At 39.9% G+C, this 16,217-nt stretch overlaps 1 protein-coding gene across 1 annotated transcript in view; it reads left to right on the top strand.

Annotated features, from left to right (window-relative positions):
* Positions 1–6,872: 6,872 nt before the first annotated feature.
* RAMP3 (receptor activity modifying protein 3) overlaps positions 6,873–16,217 on the top strand; it is a 39,973-nt gene continuing 30,628 nt past the window's right edge. The window contains exons 1-2 of the mRNA XM_026843702.1: positions 6,873–6,878; positions 14,677–14,706. Of these exons, the coding sequence (XP_026699503.1) occupies positions 14,688–14,706 (19 nt within the window). The 5' untranslated portion in view covers positions 6,873–6,878; positions 14,677–14,687. The remainder of the gene's footprint in view (positions 6,879–14,676; positions 14,707–16,217) is intronic.

Genomic DNA, 16,217 nt, shown 5'->3' on the forward strand with positions numbered 1-16,217 from the left:
CTCTGATTAAGCAGAGATCCATAACCTCTGTCACTGAGGTAAAACTCTTGCCAGGATTCCTCTGTGTTAGCCCTTACTGAACTCAGTGTGAAGCCTGTCTGGGTGGGGACTGGGACCATACTTCTGTAACCTCAGACCACTGCTTTCTGCCTATCTTTCTGCCTAGAGCTCTTGAAACGTTATCACTATGTAGAACCATCTGTTCTGTTGTCCCTCCTTAGTGAGGATGGCAAAAAAAGGCAGTGTGCTGGAAGCTCACTGACTATAGGAGAAGTTGGATTTGCTGGGGGGGGGAGGGTGTGTATTGGGGAGGAAGGAATGTGTGAGCTGAGGTACCTGGTACACAGGCACGTTATCGGTACTGTTTCCCCTATGAAGTGCTGATAACATCCAGAATGGGGTGAGATGCAGTGCTGGAAACAGCAGCTGTCAGGTGAAATCCTCTGTACTTTGCTTAGCAGAGCTGTAGATACTTAGAAGATATTTACTTATTGCAGGATCCAAGTGACTCAGAAGTAATTATGTATTTACCATAATACCAGTTTCTTGTATTCCATTTCTATGTATGGGAACTGAGGCAAAGAGAAACTTAAGGGCTTGATCAAGACTTTTAATCGACTAAGTAGGTTTTTCACACAAGTCATCGTTTCGGCATCCCTGTCCAAATAGTTGCTCCTTCATCCTTTACTTAATGTCTGCATTTCAGTGGTGCTGTTTGTATACTAGTTGAAAGATGTTACCAGAGTAAAGCTGGATTTTTATTTTTTTTTTTTAATTCTAGAGGAATCTTTCTCAGTATCTGTATGTATACCCATATAGAAAGAGTTGGTGTGATTCTTATCTGGAACAGTTTTCCTATGCAGATTTCAAAGACTGTTTATAGTAGTTCACATTTCATAATCCTGTTTCACAGCTGTTAGTGAAGCTTAGCATTTTGGCCAGAAGTGAACAACTGGACAGTTAGAAAGCTGGGAACAGAGCCTGGCTCCAGGCTCCCATTTTTACTTTATATTTTGAAAACCTTACCTCATCCTGCAAACAATAGTCAAAGACCTTTGTATTAAAGCCCAAATTATTAAGGTGTATTAAGGTCCTGAGCTCTACTTGCATGGAACATGGTGTCTGTAACTCCTGGGGAGTTTGCACTCTAATGAGGATAAAAACCCCAACGACTGGGAAACAATTTTAATGGGTTAAAGTTTGAAAAGGAAATCAAGGGTTTTTTTCCATTATTTTCTTATGAATATGTCATGCTGTTCTGCAGCTGCAAAGGGTAGAATGAAGAAAGGGACACCATTGTGGGAGTCCTGAATTTAATAGACCCAGGCGGGTATGCATGTAAAACAAATAAACCTTTGCAAAGCAGAACATCTGATTTTGAGACAGACCAAAGAGTTTTAACAAAATGCTTCTCTACCAAAACGATGTTTCATTTTTGAAAGACGTGACTTTCAACACCAGGCAAACAGGAGCATCAGCATCCATCCTGAAAGCAAAGCATCGTGTGTAAATGCAGCCTCCTTTCCAACTTGCAGTTGGACTCCATCCTTCCCACCATGCTTCACTCTTTTTTGCGTCTCCCGGTTTCTTTTTCGGGAAGGTGTTGCCCGTTTTCGTGCGGTCTGCACGGACAACGAGAGACAGGTTCACACTGTGTGCACCTGACAGGGCGAATGGCAGTATTCTCTGTCCAAGTTCTGTTGTCTGTGGTGACTGCAGGCGGGCTGCAGGTGGTAGCACAGAGCATCAAATGCCATCTCCAGCTGTCTTGGACCCAGCAGCTCGGAGGAGTGCTACTCCGTGTTGGAAGGTAATTCCAGATCGAAGGTGGGAAGGAAGAAAATGGGCTTTTTGAACCTGATTTACAGCAATGAGACCCAATCCTGAAAAGCATTTAGCTAGTAAACCCTTGTCCTTAAATTGGTAAGATATCCCTACCTATATAGTAGTTAGGGCTTTAAATGCCTTTGAGGTATGAGGCCTTAGCTTTTAGGTTTGTTTTAGCCAAACCTGCGAGGCAAACTGTCAGAGGCTGTGAACTGAAGCTAGAAATATATACTGAGGTAGACAGGCACTGCTGTAGGTACAGATACATGCAAACCACGAGATTTTAAGGAAGGGGTCTTAAACATGCCTGGGTAGCCTCAAGGGAAACTCTGAGAGGTTTTGCCCATTAGGTTGTATTTAAACATTGCAGCACCAGCAGTTTTTGTATGGTATGTTATTTCAGTTTCTCCCTCCTCTCTACTGATAACAGAGATGATTCATGGCTTGGGTTGGAGGCAGACAGATGAAATTCCAGTTTCTCCTACCAAGAAAAGAAATACAGTGAGGGGGTCCTTTACAAAACAGCATTTGATACCATCGATGTCTTTGCTATTGAAATTAGTGCTTGAGAGAGAGGTATGAAGAAAGCAAACTGTGTTCTCATTTAGGGCTTGTAAAGAGATTAATTTTCACAAACATAATGAAGCCTGTTTTAATTCACACCTTTTTGTTTTAGTTAGAAAGCTGTCATATGAACCATCTTATTTCAGAAGAGAAGTGTAGAAGTGTATTACTTTGTGTTTTATAAAAACAGCCTGTACTTTTTTTTTTTTTTTTTTTTTTTTAAAAAAAAAAGGGTCTTTTCACAGCCAGGCTTGCATTGAGATAAACTGGAAAATATAAATTAAGAAAATGACATTATTTTAATTTGACTGTATATGTAGAACAACCTAAAAAGCTGCCTGAAGACCTTTTAGGTCATTTGGGAGGAAGATGTGTGGCTATGAAAAAAGGCATAGGAAAGCAGAATAGGAGAAAGGCTTGTTTTCCAGAAGCTTTTAGGCTTGATCTCAGTTCATACGCTGGCTTTCCTAAAAGCAGTTTGAAAAGAGGAGACAGCTTCATTCCTTTCTAAAGGCTTTTAAAGAAAGTCTGTTTGTGCTGTTAGAAATGGTCTGAAGGCTAGAAAGAGTCCCAGCCTTCGTCTTGAGAGCAGCTTGACATGACCTACCATATTGTCTTGAACAAGGGACATGTCTGCATAACAGTTGGTGGCATCAGTTTATTCCTTGGAATACAGAATATTGTCTGTGTGAAGCCAGATTTATGGCCCTCTGCAGACGGGATGTCACTTGCTCCATCTATGCTGCAAGCCAGGGAGACTGATCTGAAGAGGACAATGTGATAGGCACTGCTGGGGCCCTAAGCACAGCACCGGGCTGATGAGAACACATCTTGTTCACATCTAACCAGATTAAGCTGAGTAAGCAAGGAACTATGCAGGAGCACCACACCCTACAATAAAGCATCTGTCTTATTACTTTCACACCCTAATAAATGTGACTAATTTGCCCTTATTTTGGAGAGCACGATCTGGGGGAAAATTCTGCGGTGTTGTGAGAGGAAATACTGTAATTCACATTGGCCAGTAATGACTGTCACTTCTTATGGGAATTCAGTTTTGTTTCCAAACGTTGGAAGCGACAGATTTCTTTTGCAGCCCTTTGTGTGCAGAGAGATTGATACTAAAGACTTGCATTTTTGTCATCTCAAAATACATAGTTCAGGATTTGACAGGGTGTGCTGCTCTTCCTCTGCATGGCCCTCTGGCCTTTAGTAGAAAGGAAAAGAGAGTTCACAGCCATAGGTTACTGTGAAGAGACTGGGAAATATTGGGACAGAAATAGCATCTTGTAGAATTCATTCAAGTGCTCATCAGTAGGACACAAAATCCAGGTTTCTTGCAAGACTTAAGCTCTTGGACTTTAGCTTTGGTCTGTAGTCTTTCTAGCTCACCCTCTATGCACAAAAGAATATCTTCAAGACTGTGAGGCAGATGTCATCCTGACGTGATGGTGCAAAGGTCACACAAGTGCTTGCAGTCACTGTCACTGCCTGAAGAGACTTGGCTGTCTCTGGGGTACCTGGACACATTTTGCATCTTTGAAGTGGGGCAGACCCTTTGCTCAAAGGGTGTCTCAACATTGGCATCGGAGCTTTGCTGCCTGGTAGCCATGTGGGGCTGTGGAATAGATTTTCTTTCCATGTTTCTTTTTGGTGAGTCGCTGCAAGTGTTGTGCTGTCCTTCTACTCCCCTTGAGTTCTTGAGCTATCCCAGCTTTACACCTCAGGGATCTCGCATATCAAGAACATAGGTTGTCCAATTTAGTACTAGAAGAGATTTCTTTAAATGTATTTATCAATGTGTGATGTACACTTACTATCATGCAGCATTAAGCTTACATGTTCAAGTGAAACTGGAAAAAAAAAATTGTTTTGGCTTTCAGTTTGGAGATGCTCAAAGCTAATATTTCCATAGAAACATTGACTGTCATACAGTATGTGTGAAATCTTAGAAAAGAAGATCAATACACAGGTTTGTTATAAGCTAAATACATACTTAAAAATAACTCAGAACTTACTGCATGATATTAAAAAATCATGGGAATCTCCTTCCTTAGTTTTGACCAGTGGACCTAGGCTGAATGTATTTCCAGGGGTATGTTTGGGGTGGGAAGTGTTCTGCCATAAAATACTTAGTGATGCACGCTGAAGTAGATGTAATGTTGCTGCAATAACTATTGGGCCAGTTTCTCTATAGCTAGCTCTATAAACCAGAAACACCAAGAATGTCAGAGAAATGTGAAGGAAAGGTCAAAGGAAAATTAAGCTCCTCAAATACTTGTGTTTTTATGTCTTTCTGCATCTTAAGATTTTGGAGAGAAATGTCAATGCTTTTTTTTTTCCTTGCATTTAATTAAATATTTTTAATAAGGGGGGGGGGGAAATCTCCTTCTGTGTAGTAACATGAAATTTCAAGCCAGGTATTTTCAGTGAGTTTTAATTAAAGTAGGTTATAAGTCCTCTTTTTCTTACCTTTCTGGTGGGGCAGTACAGAATGGATAGAATATACATTACAACACTGTAAGTATGTTTGATCCTATATGAAGATTTTGGCTGCTGCATGCCAAATATGCCTTAGACATATTTAGGTTTTCTTTTCCTCCCAACTACTTTATCATGCAATGAATTATAAAAAACCTTGTCAAAGAAATAAAAAGTGTTGGCAGAAATAATTGAAAATAAACACCTCCTGTAGGAAGTGAGGGATTCTCCATCACTTGCAATCTCAAAATATGCAGTTGAAACGTTTAAGAATATCCTGTCATTTGAGTTGATAATTGGAAGACTTGCTTTACCTTGTTACAAAGGGGTAGATCTGGATGATCTGAGGTATTCCTTCTGGCCTTGAAGTGTATCACTCCACAGGGTTTTAAAATAAAGGTGTTTGTGGAGGAAAAGAATTGTTGACAGAGGTCGAAGGAAGCCCTCATTCTCCCCTACTGCCCTTTCTACTGATTTCTTGCATGACTCAAAGATCTTGAGCAGGATTTTCCTCAGACTTCAGGGTGAAAAAAAGTTTACCCCAGTTTGGGAGCAAAACTATGGAAGATTTCAGCCCAAGAAGAACATCTCCAAGACTGCAAAAGCAGTCAAGTTTAGGTAAACTTTTTTTCAGCTTCACTGGTGGTGTTTGAGTTAAACAAACCCTTATGTTCTATAGATCAATCGACAATAACCAGTATTGGTCAGATTAAGTCTACATTTGCATTTTAGTTACTGTTTTTTGTACTGAAAGATCTTAATATGCAGTGAAGTGACTGGAGGTGTATCAGGTGCTCTTTTCTTTAAGCCAGGGTGAGTTAAAGCACATAATTTATTCCTCCCTACATCAGTAAAGAGTTAAAAAAAGGATCCCATAGCAATGCAGGGAGGTTGGTTTTATGCAAAACTAAGCAGCCAGCTCTAATGCCACTAATTAGAGCCCTGGTTACAAAAGAGAAGTGTTAGCTGAGGTGACAGTTACACAATAATACAGTTAGCTCTGATGCCTTTTTTGAATAGTGGGACATAAATTTTTTTGCAGCTGGCTTTATGCAGATGTTTATTTGTATAACCCCCAAAAGGAGCTTTCATTTTGTTCTCAAGTCATTGAAGGCATTTTTATTATTTATAGGGTGAAAGCTTGAGAAAAAGACTCTGCAAAGATGTTTTGGATAGTGACCATAATAGGGTGGCTGCGCAGCAAGGTATGGGGCTACACACCAACTCTCCCAGAGTTCAAAAATGTGCAGATCTGAAGAACATCTTAGGATCTCACTCTAGGGTTCATCATGTTCATCATTTCAACCTGGCTGCACAAATAGCGATGAATGATTTCTTTTGCACTCTTTAGCAATCCTCTTAGCTCAGGAAGAAATATGGTTTAACATTCTTCTGTAGTATTTACTTTTTTTGGGGTTCCATACTTGTTCACTGTCATATTCCTATTTTCCCATGTTAATGTAAGCACTGCTGATCTGATGCTGCTGAAATGTCTTTTGGTCTTGGGCTGGTTGAGAAAACAAAGTCAGACATACTGTCCTCTCTTTAAATTTTCTTAATAAAATGCTGACATGAAATAAAAACAAGACAGAGATTATTAATGGCTGTAAAAAAAACTTTAAAAGTTTTACTGTGTTGTTACTTCCGTATACCTTTGTTACTGTAAGGTTTTTTATGGAACGCTTACTAGTAAATGCTTTGTTTCTATTAATCAGGAGTAATTGTAATCAACTTCTAGTACAGTGTTAATGTATGAAGACTGTAGATGGTGGAAGGAAAAAATAGTTTAAATCTTTCACTGTCATTATCCTCTTAGTCCATTAGTATCACATGCTATTTGAAAAACAAAGCAAAAGAACTGTGTTAAGAAATGTGAAATGAAATAAAATACAGAAAGTGCAAACGGCGAAGCACTGGGTTCTGCATGAGCAGCCAGACATGCTCTGCCTTGCCAGCTAGGCACTGTGCCTTGAGAAGGGATACCTGGGAATTTATGCTGCTCTGGGGTTCAGTTCTGCTCCTCAGATACACTGAGAGTAATTATATACTCCAGGATTGTCCTATGTCAGTCTGCTGCTGTGCAAAGTTTCCTATGTGGATATCCATCCAGGGAAAATGATGGTGTGCAGGGATCATGATGCCATACAGGTCTAGCAAGGATCTGTTTTCAGTGTTTATTCCTTGGAAAAAGGATGCTAATTGTAAAGAGCCATGCACACCTACTGTGAGCAGGTACATACATAGCAGTATAAGTAGACATGTGAAGCTCTGAGATTTTGGCAGTGTTTTATTGCTCTCGTGAGTTCTTTATGTCGTTTACAGTATTCTGTGATCATACAGTTCAGTATCCAGAGCTCTGGAGGTGAGCTGGGCTACTGAAGAAAAACAAGCCATGTTTGAATGATCAGGCCAACATGAAAGCATGACTCCACTGCACTTATGTTGTGCAATGACTTGACGTGGTACGTAACAGCATTAGGAGTCTGGTGGATGTGCAGGGTGGGGATTTTTGTTGTCTGGTCAGAAAAGGAAAAACCATTTTCCCAGGCCTTCTGTGATGGCAGTATCTTGATTTAAATGTTCTGCCTGTCAAGGGAAGAAGAAACTTTTAATGTCTTCAAGTATCCCATGGTTTTAAACACTTCCTCAGGAGGGAGTGTGCTGTGACCCTTGTCTGTGAAACCTTTACAGGTCATTTCCCCTTCCCAAGGTTATTTAAAGAAAAATAAAAAAGTTGCTTGGCTTCTCTTTCAGGCTAATCCACAGGAGCAGATTAGAGTCCTTATTTGCCTTGAGGGACTGTTTTTTTATGATCATTCACAGGTGGATAGGTATAGAGTAAAGTCAGTATTATGCTGACTTTGTTTCCTTATTACAGGGAAAGCTTATGTCACATCACATTTTCTTTTGTCTTTTCCTAACTTTTTGACTAATGACAGGCAGCTGGGTTACAATAATGAGCACCCATTAGATCAAATAATGTGCTTCCAGGTGATCAGGTGCTACAATGTCAGACTGAGATCCGAGAAGTGGATGCCCACCTTCAGCAGCTATCATAGTTCACATGTGTCTCTCCACAGTAATTGCAAGCTGTCTGGCCTTTTGCGGGAAATAAATCTGTACTATGCTGCCTCATTTGTTGATGTACCTTTCCATGACTTACAAGTCAGTTCACAATTATCTTTTAGGCACAGAGAGATCATCATGTACTTCAGTTGCTTTGGTAACATTTTCAGAGAGAAGGAGGTAGTGGTGAGACAGGTCTTGGCACAGGACCACTACTGGGGTCACACTGTACTCAGCATGATGGTGGTTCCTGCTTGTGACCTTAGAGAAATGTCTTACTAGTGCTGTCATCATTTCCGTAGTTGATGTAAAGTGGAAACTGCAGTCGTGGCACATAGGCTATAATGAACCTGAAGAAGTGCAGAAGTTTAGGGGACGAAGAAAAGATGTTCGCTTCCTCTTGCTAGGAGCATATTTATCAGTAATCATAAATTATTAAGAGCTATGATCTGTTTGGTTTAGAGATTATACATCTGTGTGCTAACCATTGTATCCCAAGACCCAGAATACCAGGTCTCGCAGGCAGAAGTTAGATGACAGTGAGGAGCATGAAGCCTTTGAAAGGCCTGTAGATATATCCTGAGTAACAATCTTTTCCCTAACATACTGAAGAACACACACAAGTGAATTCAGCCAGAGATGGTCTGGGTTTGTTAGGAAAGCTGTTCTGCTTGTCTCTGCCAGCTGTAGCTCCTCCTGAGGAGCCACCTTAAATCAGATCATGGTCCCTGCATTGTTGCCGAGTGTCATCTTTAAGCAGTTGCTGATGCCACAACTTACTTTCTACTCTAGAAACAAAGGTACTTCTCTTATTCTTCAGTTTTAATCTCTGGAAGGACCTCGAGTTGGATTTCTGTTGAGCACATTTGTCTATACCATTCTTCTAAAAGAGTGTGAAGAGAGTTTACTACAAGCAGTTGATTCTGCTCTTGGAGTATTTAGTTTCTCCACTGTCAGAAAGTCAGTGGCTGTAAAAAATAGCATTTTATATTTCAGTTACACAGCGCTTCAACTAAAACAACAGGACAGAAAAGAGGTGAAGAAAACGTGACATTTCAGGTTGAGTCGCGCAACTTCCGTTACAATACAGACCTTAGTGTTTGGTCAGATTGCTGAGTAATCCCCTCTCTAAGTATGTCATTGAACTGGTATGGTTAATCTAAATATTTAATAAATAGTTAACATATAATAAATATTTAAATAGAACATGCTGGTTATATATTTATATAAATAAACCCTACTGGTTTCAAACAAAGTAGCAGAAAACCCATCCAGCACCTCTGGAAGTAGACATAGACTGTTCAGAAACTGTGAAATATTATTTATATGCTGCCAGCAGTGATTTAAGAACTTCACAAAGGGATGTATTCCTGCTCTGAAAAATTCGTAATTGAAATAGGAGTTCAGAATAATTGTCACATTTCTTTGCAATCACTGGAAAGCTGGGGAACTCTGAACTAACATGAGACTGAACAGTTGATGCCCTCAGTAATGCTGCCTGTTGATTTGCACTGATGAAATGAAAAAGCATAAATTGCTTCCTTTCATGCTTTTCTTGCTCTGCAGGAAGAAGACTCTAATGTCCAAAATTGTTAACAGTCTAAAATTACCTTACCAATTCAAAAGCAATAACATAATGCCTCAAACTGTGATAAAATACATCACTGAACTGTGCTTTCAGTTTTGAGTATTATATTTCTATGGCTAATATACATCTTCCATATAGATGACACAAGAAAAAAGTATTAAGAAGGATTCAGCATCAAAGCCGGGGATAATGCAAAGCTGACTTCTGTGTTACGCTAGCTCTGTAGAGAGCTTCTTGGACATAGAGACAGATCAGTCCACCCTGCCAAAAGGTTTACCTTGCTCCTGCCGCTCCATGTGCTGAGGCATGTTTTTTCTGGGTCAATTTCTAATGCAAGTCTAACACTTCTTTCAAGTACTATATTTATTGTAAGCTTCTGTTTATTCTCGGCATCCTTCCTTTGTGTTGGGTTCCTGTCACTGCCTGGCTTGGTGAACTTCAGTTGCCTCATTTCCTCAGCTGCTTTCACACTATGTGATGACATTCTTGCGTCCTGTCCCTGTCCCCCCCTCCCCATTCTGCTCCTGTTGTCAAAGGGACAGTTAGTAGCTGAGAACAAAAGATGCGCTTCTGAGCCATATATATTGTATACAGTGAGGGTTATTTAAAGACGGGCAGGTGGGGCTTCAGTTTTTGTACCAATAGTGTTAGTTTTCCTTTCTGTACTTTTGCAACAGCCTCTAGACTTGAAACAATATGGTCATTCGTGTTAGCTTTCTCTTTGAGGTTGGGCCTCCTCAGGAGATGTGCTTCATTTTCTCCATAAATACATGCATGCATTTCACTGTGTAGCAGGTGGAGGTATCTAGCAGGACCAGTTTTTGAATCATGTTCATTGAGCCCGGGTGGAAGGCTGCGCTTTGCTGTCTGCTTGCTGTCATGCTGTCAAGACTAAATGCATTAACGGTGCCCTGAACAGCCCACTGGGTTCTCCCTCGCTCCCATGTGTGGGCCTGGGGTCCCCCATCGTGCCCTGAGCTACACTATAAGTGGGCCTGGCTTACTGGCTGTTCTCCTGTATGTGCTCTGGACCTACATACTGGGTCACCTTGTTGAGGGTTTAACATCCTGGTGTGGTTAGCTGGAATAAGAACTGGGCTCAGAGAGGCAATCTATCATTTGAAAGATATCCCAGAGCTGCAGTTTGTGAGGGTGCGAAGTAGGCCTGTAAGAGCAGTAAGCATAAAGGCTTAGATCCTTCAGCACAGGCTGCAGCAGAGCGAGGACCAGCCAGCTTCCTATGACACTTGTGCAAGTGTCATGTGTGGCTGTTGAGAAATACATTGCTTCAAGCTTCCACAGCTCTATAGAAAGCTATCTATGTTAAGCCTCTTCTCTACGAGTTGCAGGTAGTGGCACTGTGGGTGTTAAGCCAATTCGGTTCCGCTACCTTTTATCATGTCTTGTACATGTACGTGTATCAGTCAGGTCCTCAGCAGACTGAGGTCGTCAAAACTCAGTGGTCTTTGATACTAGTTAATGAACAGCCCCTTTTCTCCCACCAGCCAGTGGGGAAGAAATGCTAAGTTCTTTGACATGTTTCTCTTACTGTCAGAAGCGGTTTCTGCACTCTCAGGTCCATGGCTGTATCCTAACTTGGTCTCACCACTGCCCCTCATGCCAGTGCTGTGCTTGACTTACAAAATCAGAATTACAAAAGAAATGTGGGTAATGAGATCCAATCAACGTGAAAAAAATATGTTAATAGAGTATTAACTCTATTAATTCTCTCTTCTGTATTTCCGACAAATCATGGGTGCGTGACTGCAGAGTAGCAGTTGACATTTCAAACTGAGTTTTTAATTGCTTTCATGAACTCTGTGTTGGAGCAGTTCTTGCACGGTTATGTGATGCTATCAATGAAACTTCAGATTCTTCAGAGAGGCAGGTGTTTTTTTAGTGCCTAACTTCCAATATAGATCTGATGTCCTGACATATAGTTAAAGATCAGATGACTGTAACTGGCAGGATTATCTTCAAAAAGAGATATAGAAGTAGGATCCTGATGTGAGGTTTAACTTGAGGACATTACATACGCTTTTTTCTTATGAAAATTATGATTGTAAAATATATGGTTTTGAATGAGATATCACAAATGTCAAAGAACATACATAGGATTACACTGATGTAATTGCTGGTGAAAAACTGCATATAGCGGGTCAAGTAAAACAAGAATTATTTGGTATCTGTATTCTGATTGTTTGATATCTGTTTTGGAGCTGCTCAAAAATCTCACTGTCCTGTCAGTAATTGCAGCATCCTGAAGAAATGTTCTGACCAGGGAAAATAATATGCTAAGATTTCCTTCTTATATACTTCTACAAGGTTTTCAAAACTATTCTTACAAAGTGTTCAGAGGAACATGCAGTAGGAAGAACACAACAATTCATATGCTGCTTCAGATTTATGAAGTAGCTGCAATACAGAGACTTTTAGTTCTACTTTGAAGCCTCTGGGAGAAAATACCAGTGAATAATAACAGTATGGCAGAAAAATAAACATTGAGAAATGGTTATCCATTTTACAGAAAACCAGAAACTTATATACTTGAAAAATTATAGGACAGTTACCCTCTCATGCATCCCAATATTGAATTTACATATTTCTGTGAATCCCATTCTGAATTATTTTTTTAATGTCAGAAGAATGTCTGTTTACAAAAGGAGATTAGAGAGTAGATAAAAAGAGGTTACAGTAAAGGTCTACGATCAGAGCCTCTTTTTTTCATATACAAGATTTTGAAGTAAGCTATTAAAAGCTTGTTTTTTTCTTGGTTTTCTTATTTTCTGTTACTTTATCCTATTTGGCTTATCTTTTCTTTTGCTTTCCAAAGGCTCTTCAAACCTATTTTTCACCGTCTTCCATCTGATGGTGCTTTCCTTCACCTCTTGCTCTGGCTCCAAGCTAGTTGTTTCCTTGGCATCTCATTCCATTAATGCTAGGGGCGATCATACATGATGCTACAGTGTATGGAGAAAATAAAAGTTAAAGGCTGTTGCTGTGGTCCATTATTAGTATGATTTAACGTGCAGGCAACTGGTACAGTTAAACTGAACCTCCTTTTCCCTCCCTTAAATGTTGGTAAAATGGCAACTGTTTGTTTTGGGATCATGACAACATCTTCCAACACTGTGACGCACTTTGGTTCCTCTGTATATCTTCTAAGGAGATGTGATGGCATTAAGCTTTCAAGAAATAAGCTGAACTTGCCCCTTCTTAAAAGACCTGCTGGAAGGGTCATACTTTTTGTGTAAACTATCACGTCCAACAAGCTGTAGTCTCCTGATTAAATGTTTTTTATGAGTTGAATATCTGGGAGCAAAGAAAACAAAGAGTGGTGGGCATTATAGCATGTGGTGGTCTGGATTGTTGTTTTACCCTTCTTTTGAAGGTATCTGAATTCTTTTGGTTGAGGCTAGGTGCAAAACATCCTGTATTAGCTAGGTGCAAAACATCCTGTATTAATTTGTTATGAGCAGACCAGAAAATGCAAAAAGCATGTTTCCCTGTGAGCACAAACCTGTGAGCCTTTATTTGGTATTTGGCTTATCACAGCTTCCCTGTCCAATGCTGGGGTAGTCACTCAGCCTCTTGTCTGTAAAACACAGACACATTGTTTTCTCTTAGTGGTTCTCTTTCATTATAAGTCCTGTTTTATTTGCCACCCTATGATCTTGTGAGGATTACTGAAGCAATAATTGTGAAGGATCTAGAGCTCAGTGATAGGAATTGATAGAAAAAGAATTTGTGTGGTCCTCAAGGGGAGCATCTAGCACACCTATGTGAGTCTAGACTGTTCCTCAGAATGTGTGGGTTTGGCTTCCTCATAAACTGTGTGCTTTTAATTTAATCTTCAGTTTTCTGCTGTTGATAAGACACTTCTTCAAGTTAGGATTAAAGAAAACCTACCCAGCAACTCAAGTGTATTTACTAGTATAACAGCTAATAGCCTGGAAAGAAAAATGCTCTATTTGTAAAGGAGATGCAGCCATCAGAGTGTATAATGGAGTTTCATCTCTGTGACTTTGGATGCAACAGTTTTCTGATACATGGATTCCTGCTCTTCAAAGTTTCAGTACATTCTGGCTCATTAGTAACTAAGAGATTAATGCTTGTCTGGAAGAAAAATATGTTACTTAGAAGGATCTAAATTCCTCTGAGATGTATGTATGCAACAATTTGCAGTTAACTGACTTGAGAGTTTGGCATAGCTTAGTGAAAGTACAGTCTAGATCAGTATGACTGATACTGTGTGTATCTTGATTCATTTTACTGGAGTGATGTGTACGGTATAAACAAGGAGCAGGAGGCACCCATCTGTGTGAAATTACGCATTTCATTTCTGACGCAAAGTTAACACTCTTAAGATTTGTCAGTATTTTTTTTCTTTTCAGTGTGACATCAAAAATAATTGAAGCCACATCCTGCTTAGCTGTATTTGCAAAATCCTAAGCATGGCTGGAGCTGTGTGAACACAGTGGGTTTCTGTTAATTTAATCCATCTGGATGTACTGCAAATAGCTGATCAGATGACTCCTGTTGGCATAGTCTGTGATGCCATTTGGATGATCTTCTGACATACCTGGGTTAGTGTAATGTCCACGTGACGTATTGTTTTTCAAAATGTATGATTTACCTGTGCAAAAGGTGGAGACCATGAAACACAACACAACACAACAATTACTTTTCTAAATGAACAGAGTATGCACTTATTTATGATTCTGTGCTTTCTTGATTTTAATAACAAAAGGATTTTTATTTTGTTCTATAGTTTAGAATGTGCAGTTCACCTACATTTTGAATGAATGTGTTATCATCTCTAACTTATTCACCCTCAAGAAGCTTAAAGTAAAAATTTCCCTGTCTCTATTCCTTAATGTTGGAAGCTACAGGAGAGTGATGTGAACAGACCCATAACAAGTCTGCACAACTCAGCCATTTAAACAATAGATAAAAAGGAATTTAAAAACATAATATTCTCTAACTTTCATTCAGACACAGTCTTTAATAAAACTGAAACTGTTCAAATGAACATTTTGTATTCTATTGAAACCTAAAGTATGCTCAAGTTTGCTTGTAACTGCACTAATTCTTTTATGTAACAGTATGGAGGTATCTAACTCATCTCTTTTTTTTTTTCCTCCCCCTAGTTAATGGTCTAATGACGCTTGGATTTGCAGGTGAGCTTTACTTCTAAAATTCAAAATTCTGTTGCTGTTTTCTTAATGGCAACCATTTGAGAAGTGCTTTCATCCTATCTCATTTCTATTAGTCAACCATCATACATTGTTTTCAACTGGTCTTGCCCATCAGCTGTATAAACAGAGAGTATTGTAGTGTTTTGTAAAGGTTAGTCTCAATAGTGATGGTAAAATTGTATAATTATTCATAACTTTGAACTCCTTTGGCCAGAGATTTAGACAGAAACTCTTGTGTCATCAGGTTGTTCCTGTCAAATTACTCTATCAGATATTTTTCTATAACATTGCAAAAGATTGAAGTTCTGAAGAGAGCCAACCAGAAACACCAAGGCCATGGAAAATCCATTTAAATATCCTGCTGGGAAGAGGCTGGAGTATATTGTCTGCGCACATGACGTAATGGAGGAGAAACTTGTATTCTGTTGGATTTACAGGGTTATAAATCAAGTGATAGCTGGCTGTTTAGAATACCCTGCCAAGGAAGGCAGCTTTGCTTAACTTTTGTCAAAGCATCAATGCAGGATTTCAGTTGCCAGCTATGCAGTTTTCATATCTGGATTTGAATTCTGCCCAGCTTTAGTGTTCATCTGCAGATCTAGCTGTGGAAAGTATAGTTTATAACTGATGCAGCTGCCAGATGAATTGATGGGAATGCCTAAAGGGTCCATGCTGTCATGTTAGCTTCCCAAGGAAAAAACTGTGCTGCCCCTTTTTTGTAACTTCCACAGTTTCTATCACTGGTGATTAACTGTGGTTCCGATTTTATTCTGACATGGATGAATCCGTAGTGTCAGCTCGAAGAGCTTTGACAATCAGACATGACGAAGGACGTGGGGTCAGGTCCCAGTAAGACAGCCATACACCTGGAGAGGTTTGTGGTCTGTATGGCTTAGGGTCTCAGGTGCAGCATAGGCTGTCCAGTTATGGGCCTGATGCTCTTGGAAAGTATGTGAAAGCAAAGTATTTCTTTGGTCTGATGTGATGGGTGTCTCTGCTTGGCACATGGCATCACTGAGTCAGTGACTTCCCCAGCTGTGGAGTTAAATTGCAAGGTGCTCTTGCCTAGGCTCCAAAGGAGCCATCTCCTTGGTGGGTGAGACGCTTAACATGCATTCCTGTTTTACAATCACATGCCCCATTTTGAATGGAGATGTTCAAGTTTCTGACTGATGGCTGGGTCATGATGTGAAGCCTGAAATCAGTCATCTTGACTTAGTTTTTTTGGACCAAATAGTAAGGAGAAGTGCCCTGTTTAGAGCGAGAGCTGTGCCTCACTTCTCATCAAGCAAAGGCTTGCACGCCTTTGACCTCACTTCATCTGGCAGTGTGTTTGGCTGTCACCACACAAAACTAGAACCGCTGTCTATTTGCAGCAGTGATGGGATCCTGCTCTCAACATAACTAACAGAAGGAAAAGAAATACCTCCTCTCCCTGCTATAAATTAGGGTCTCAGTGAAAATGTAGGTTCAGAAGAAAAAGGTTCAAGATC

Source organism: Athene cunicularia (genome assembly GCF_003259725.1).
Source record: "Athene cunicularia isolate RWA chromosome 2 unlocalized genomic scaffold, athCun1 chr2_part1, whole genome shotgun sequence".
Lineage (NCBI taxonomy): Eukaryota > Metazoa > Chordata > Aves > Strigiformes > Strigidae > Athene > Athene cunicularia.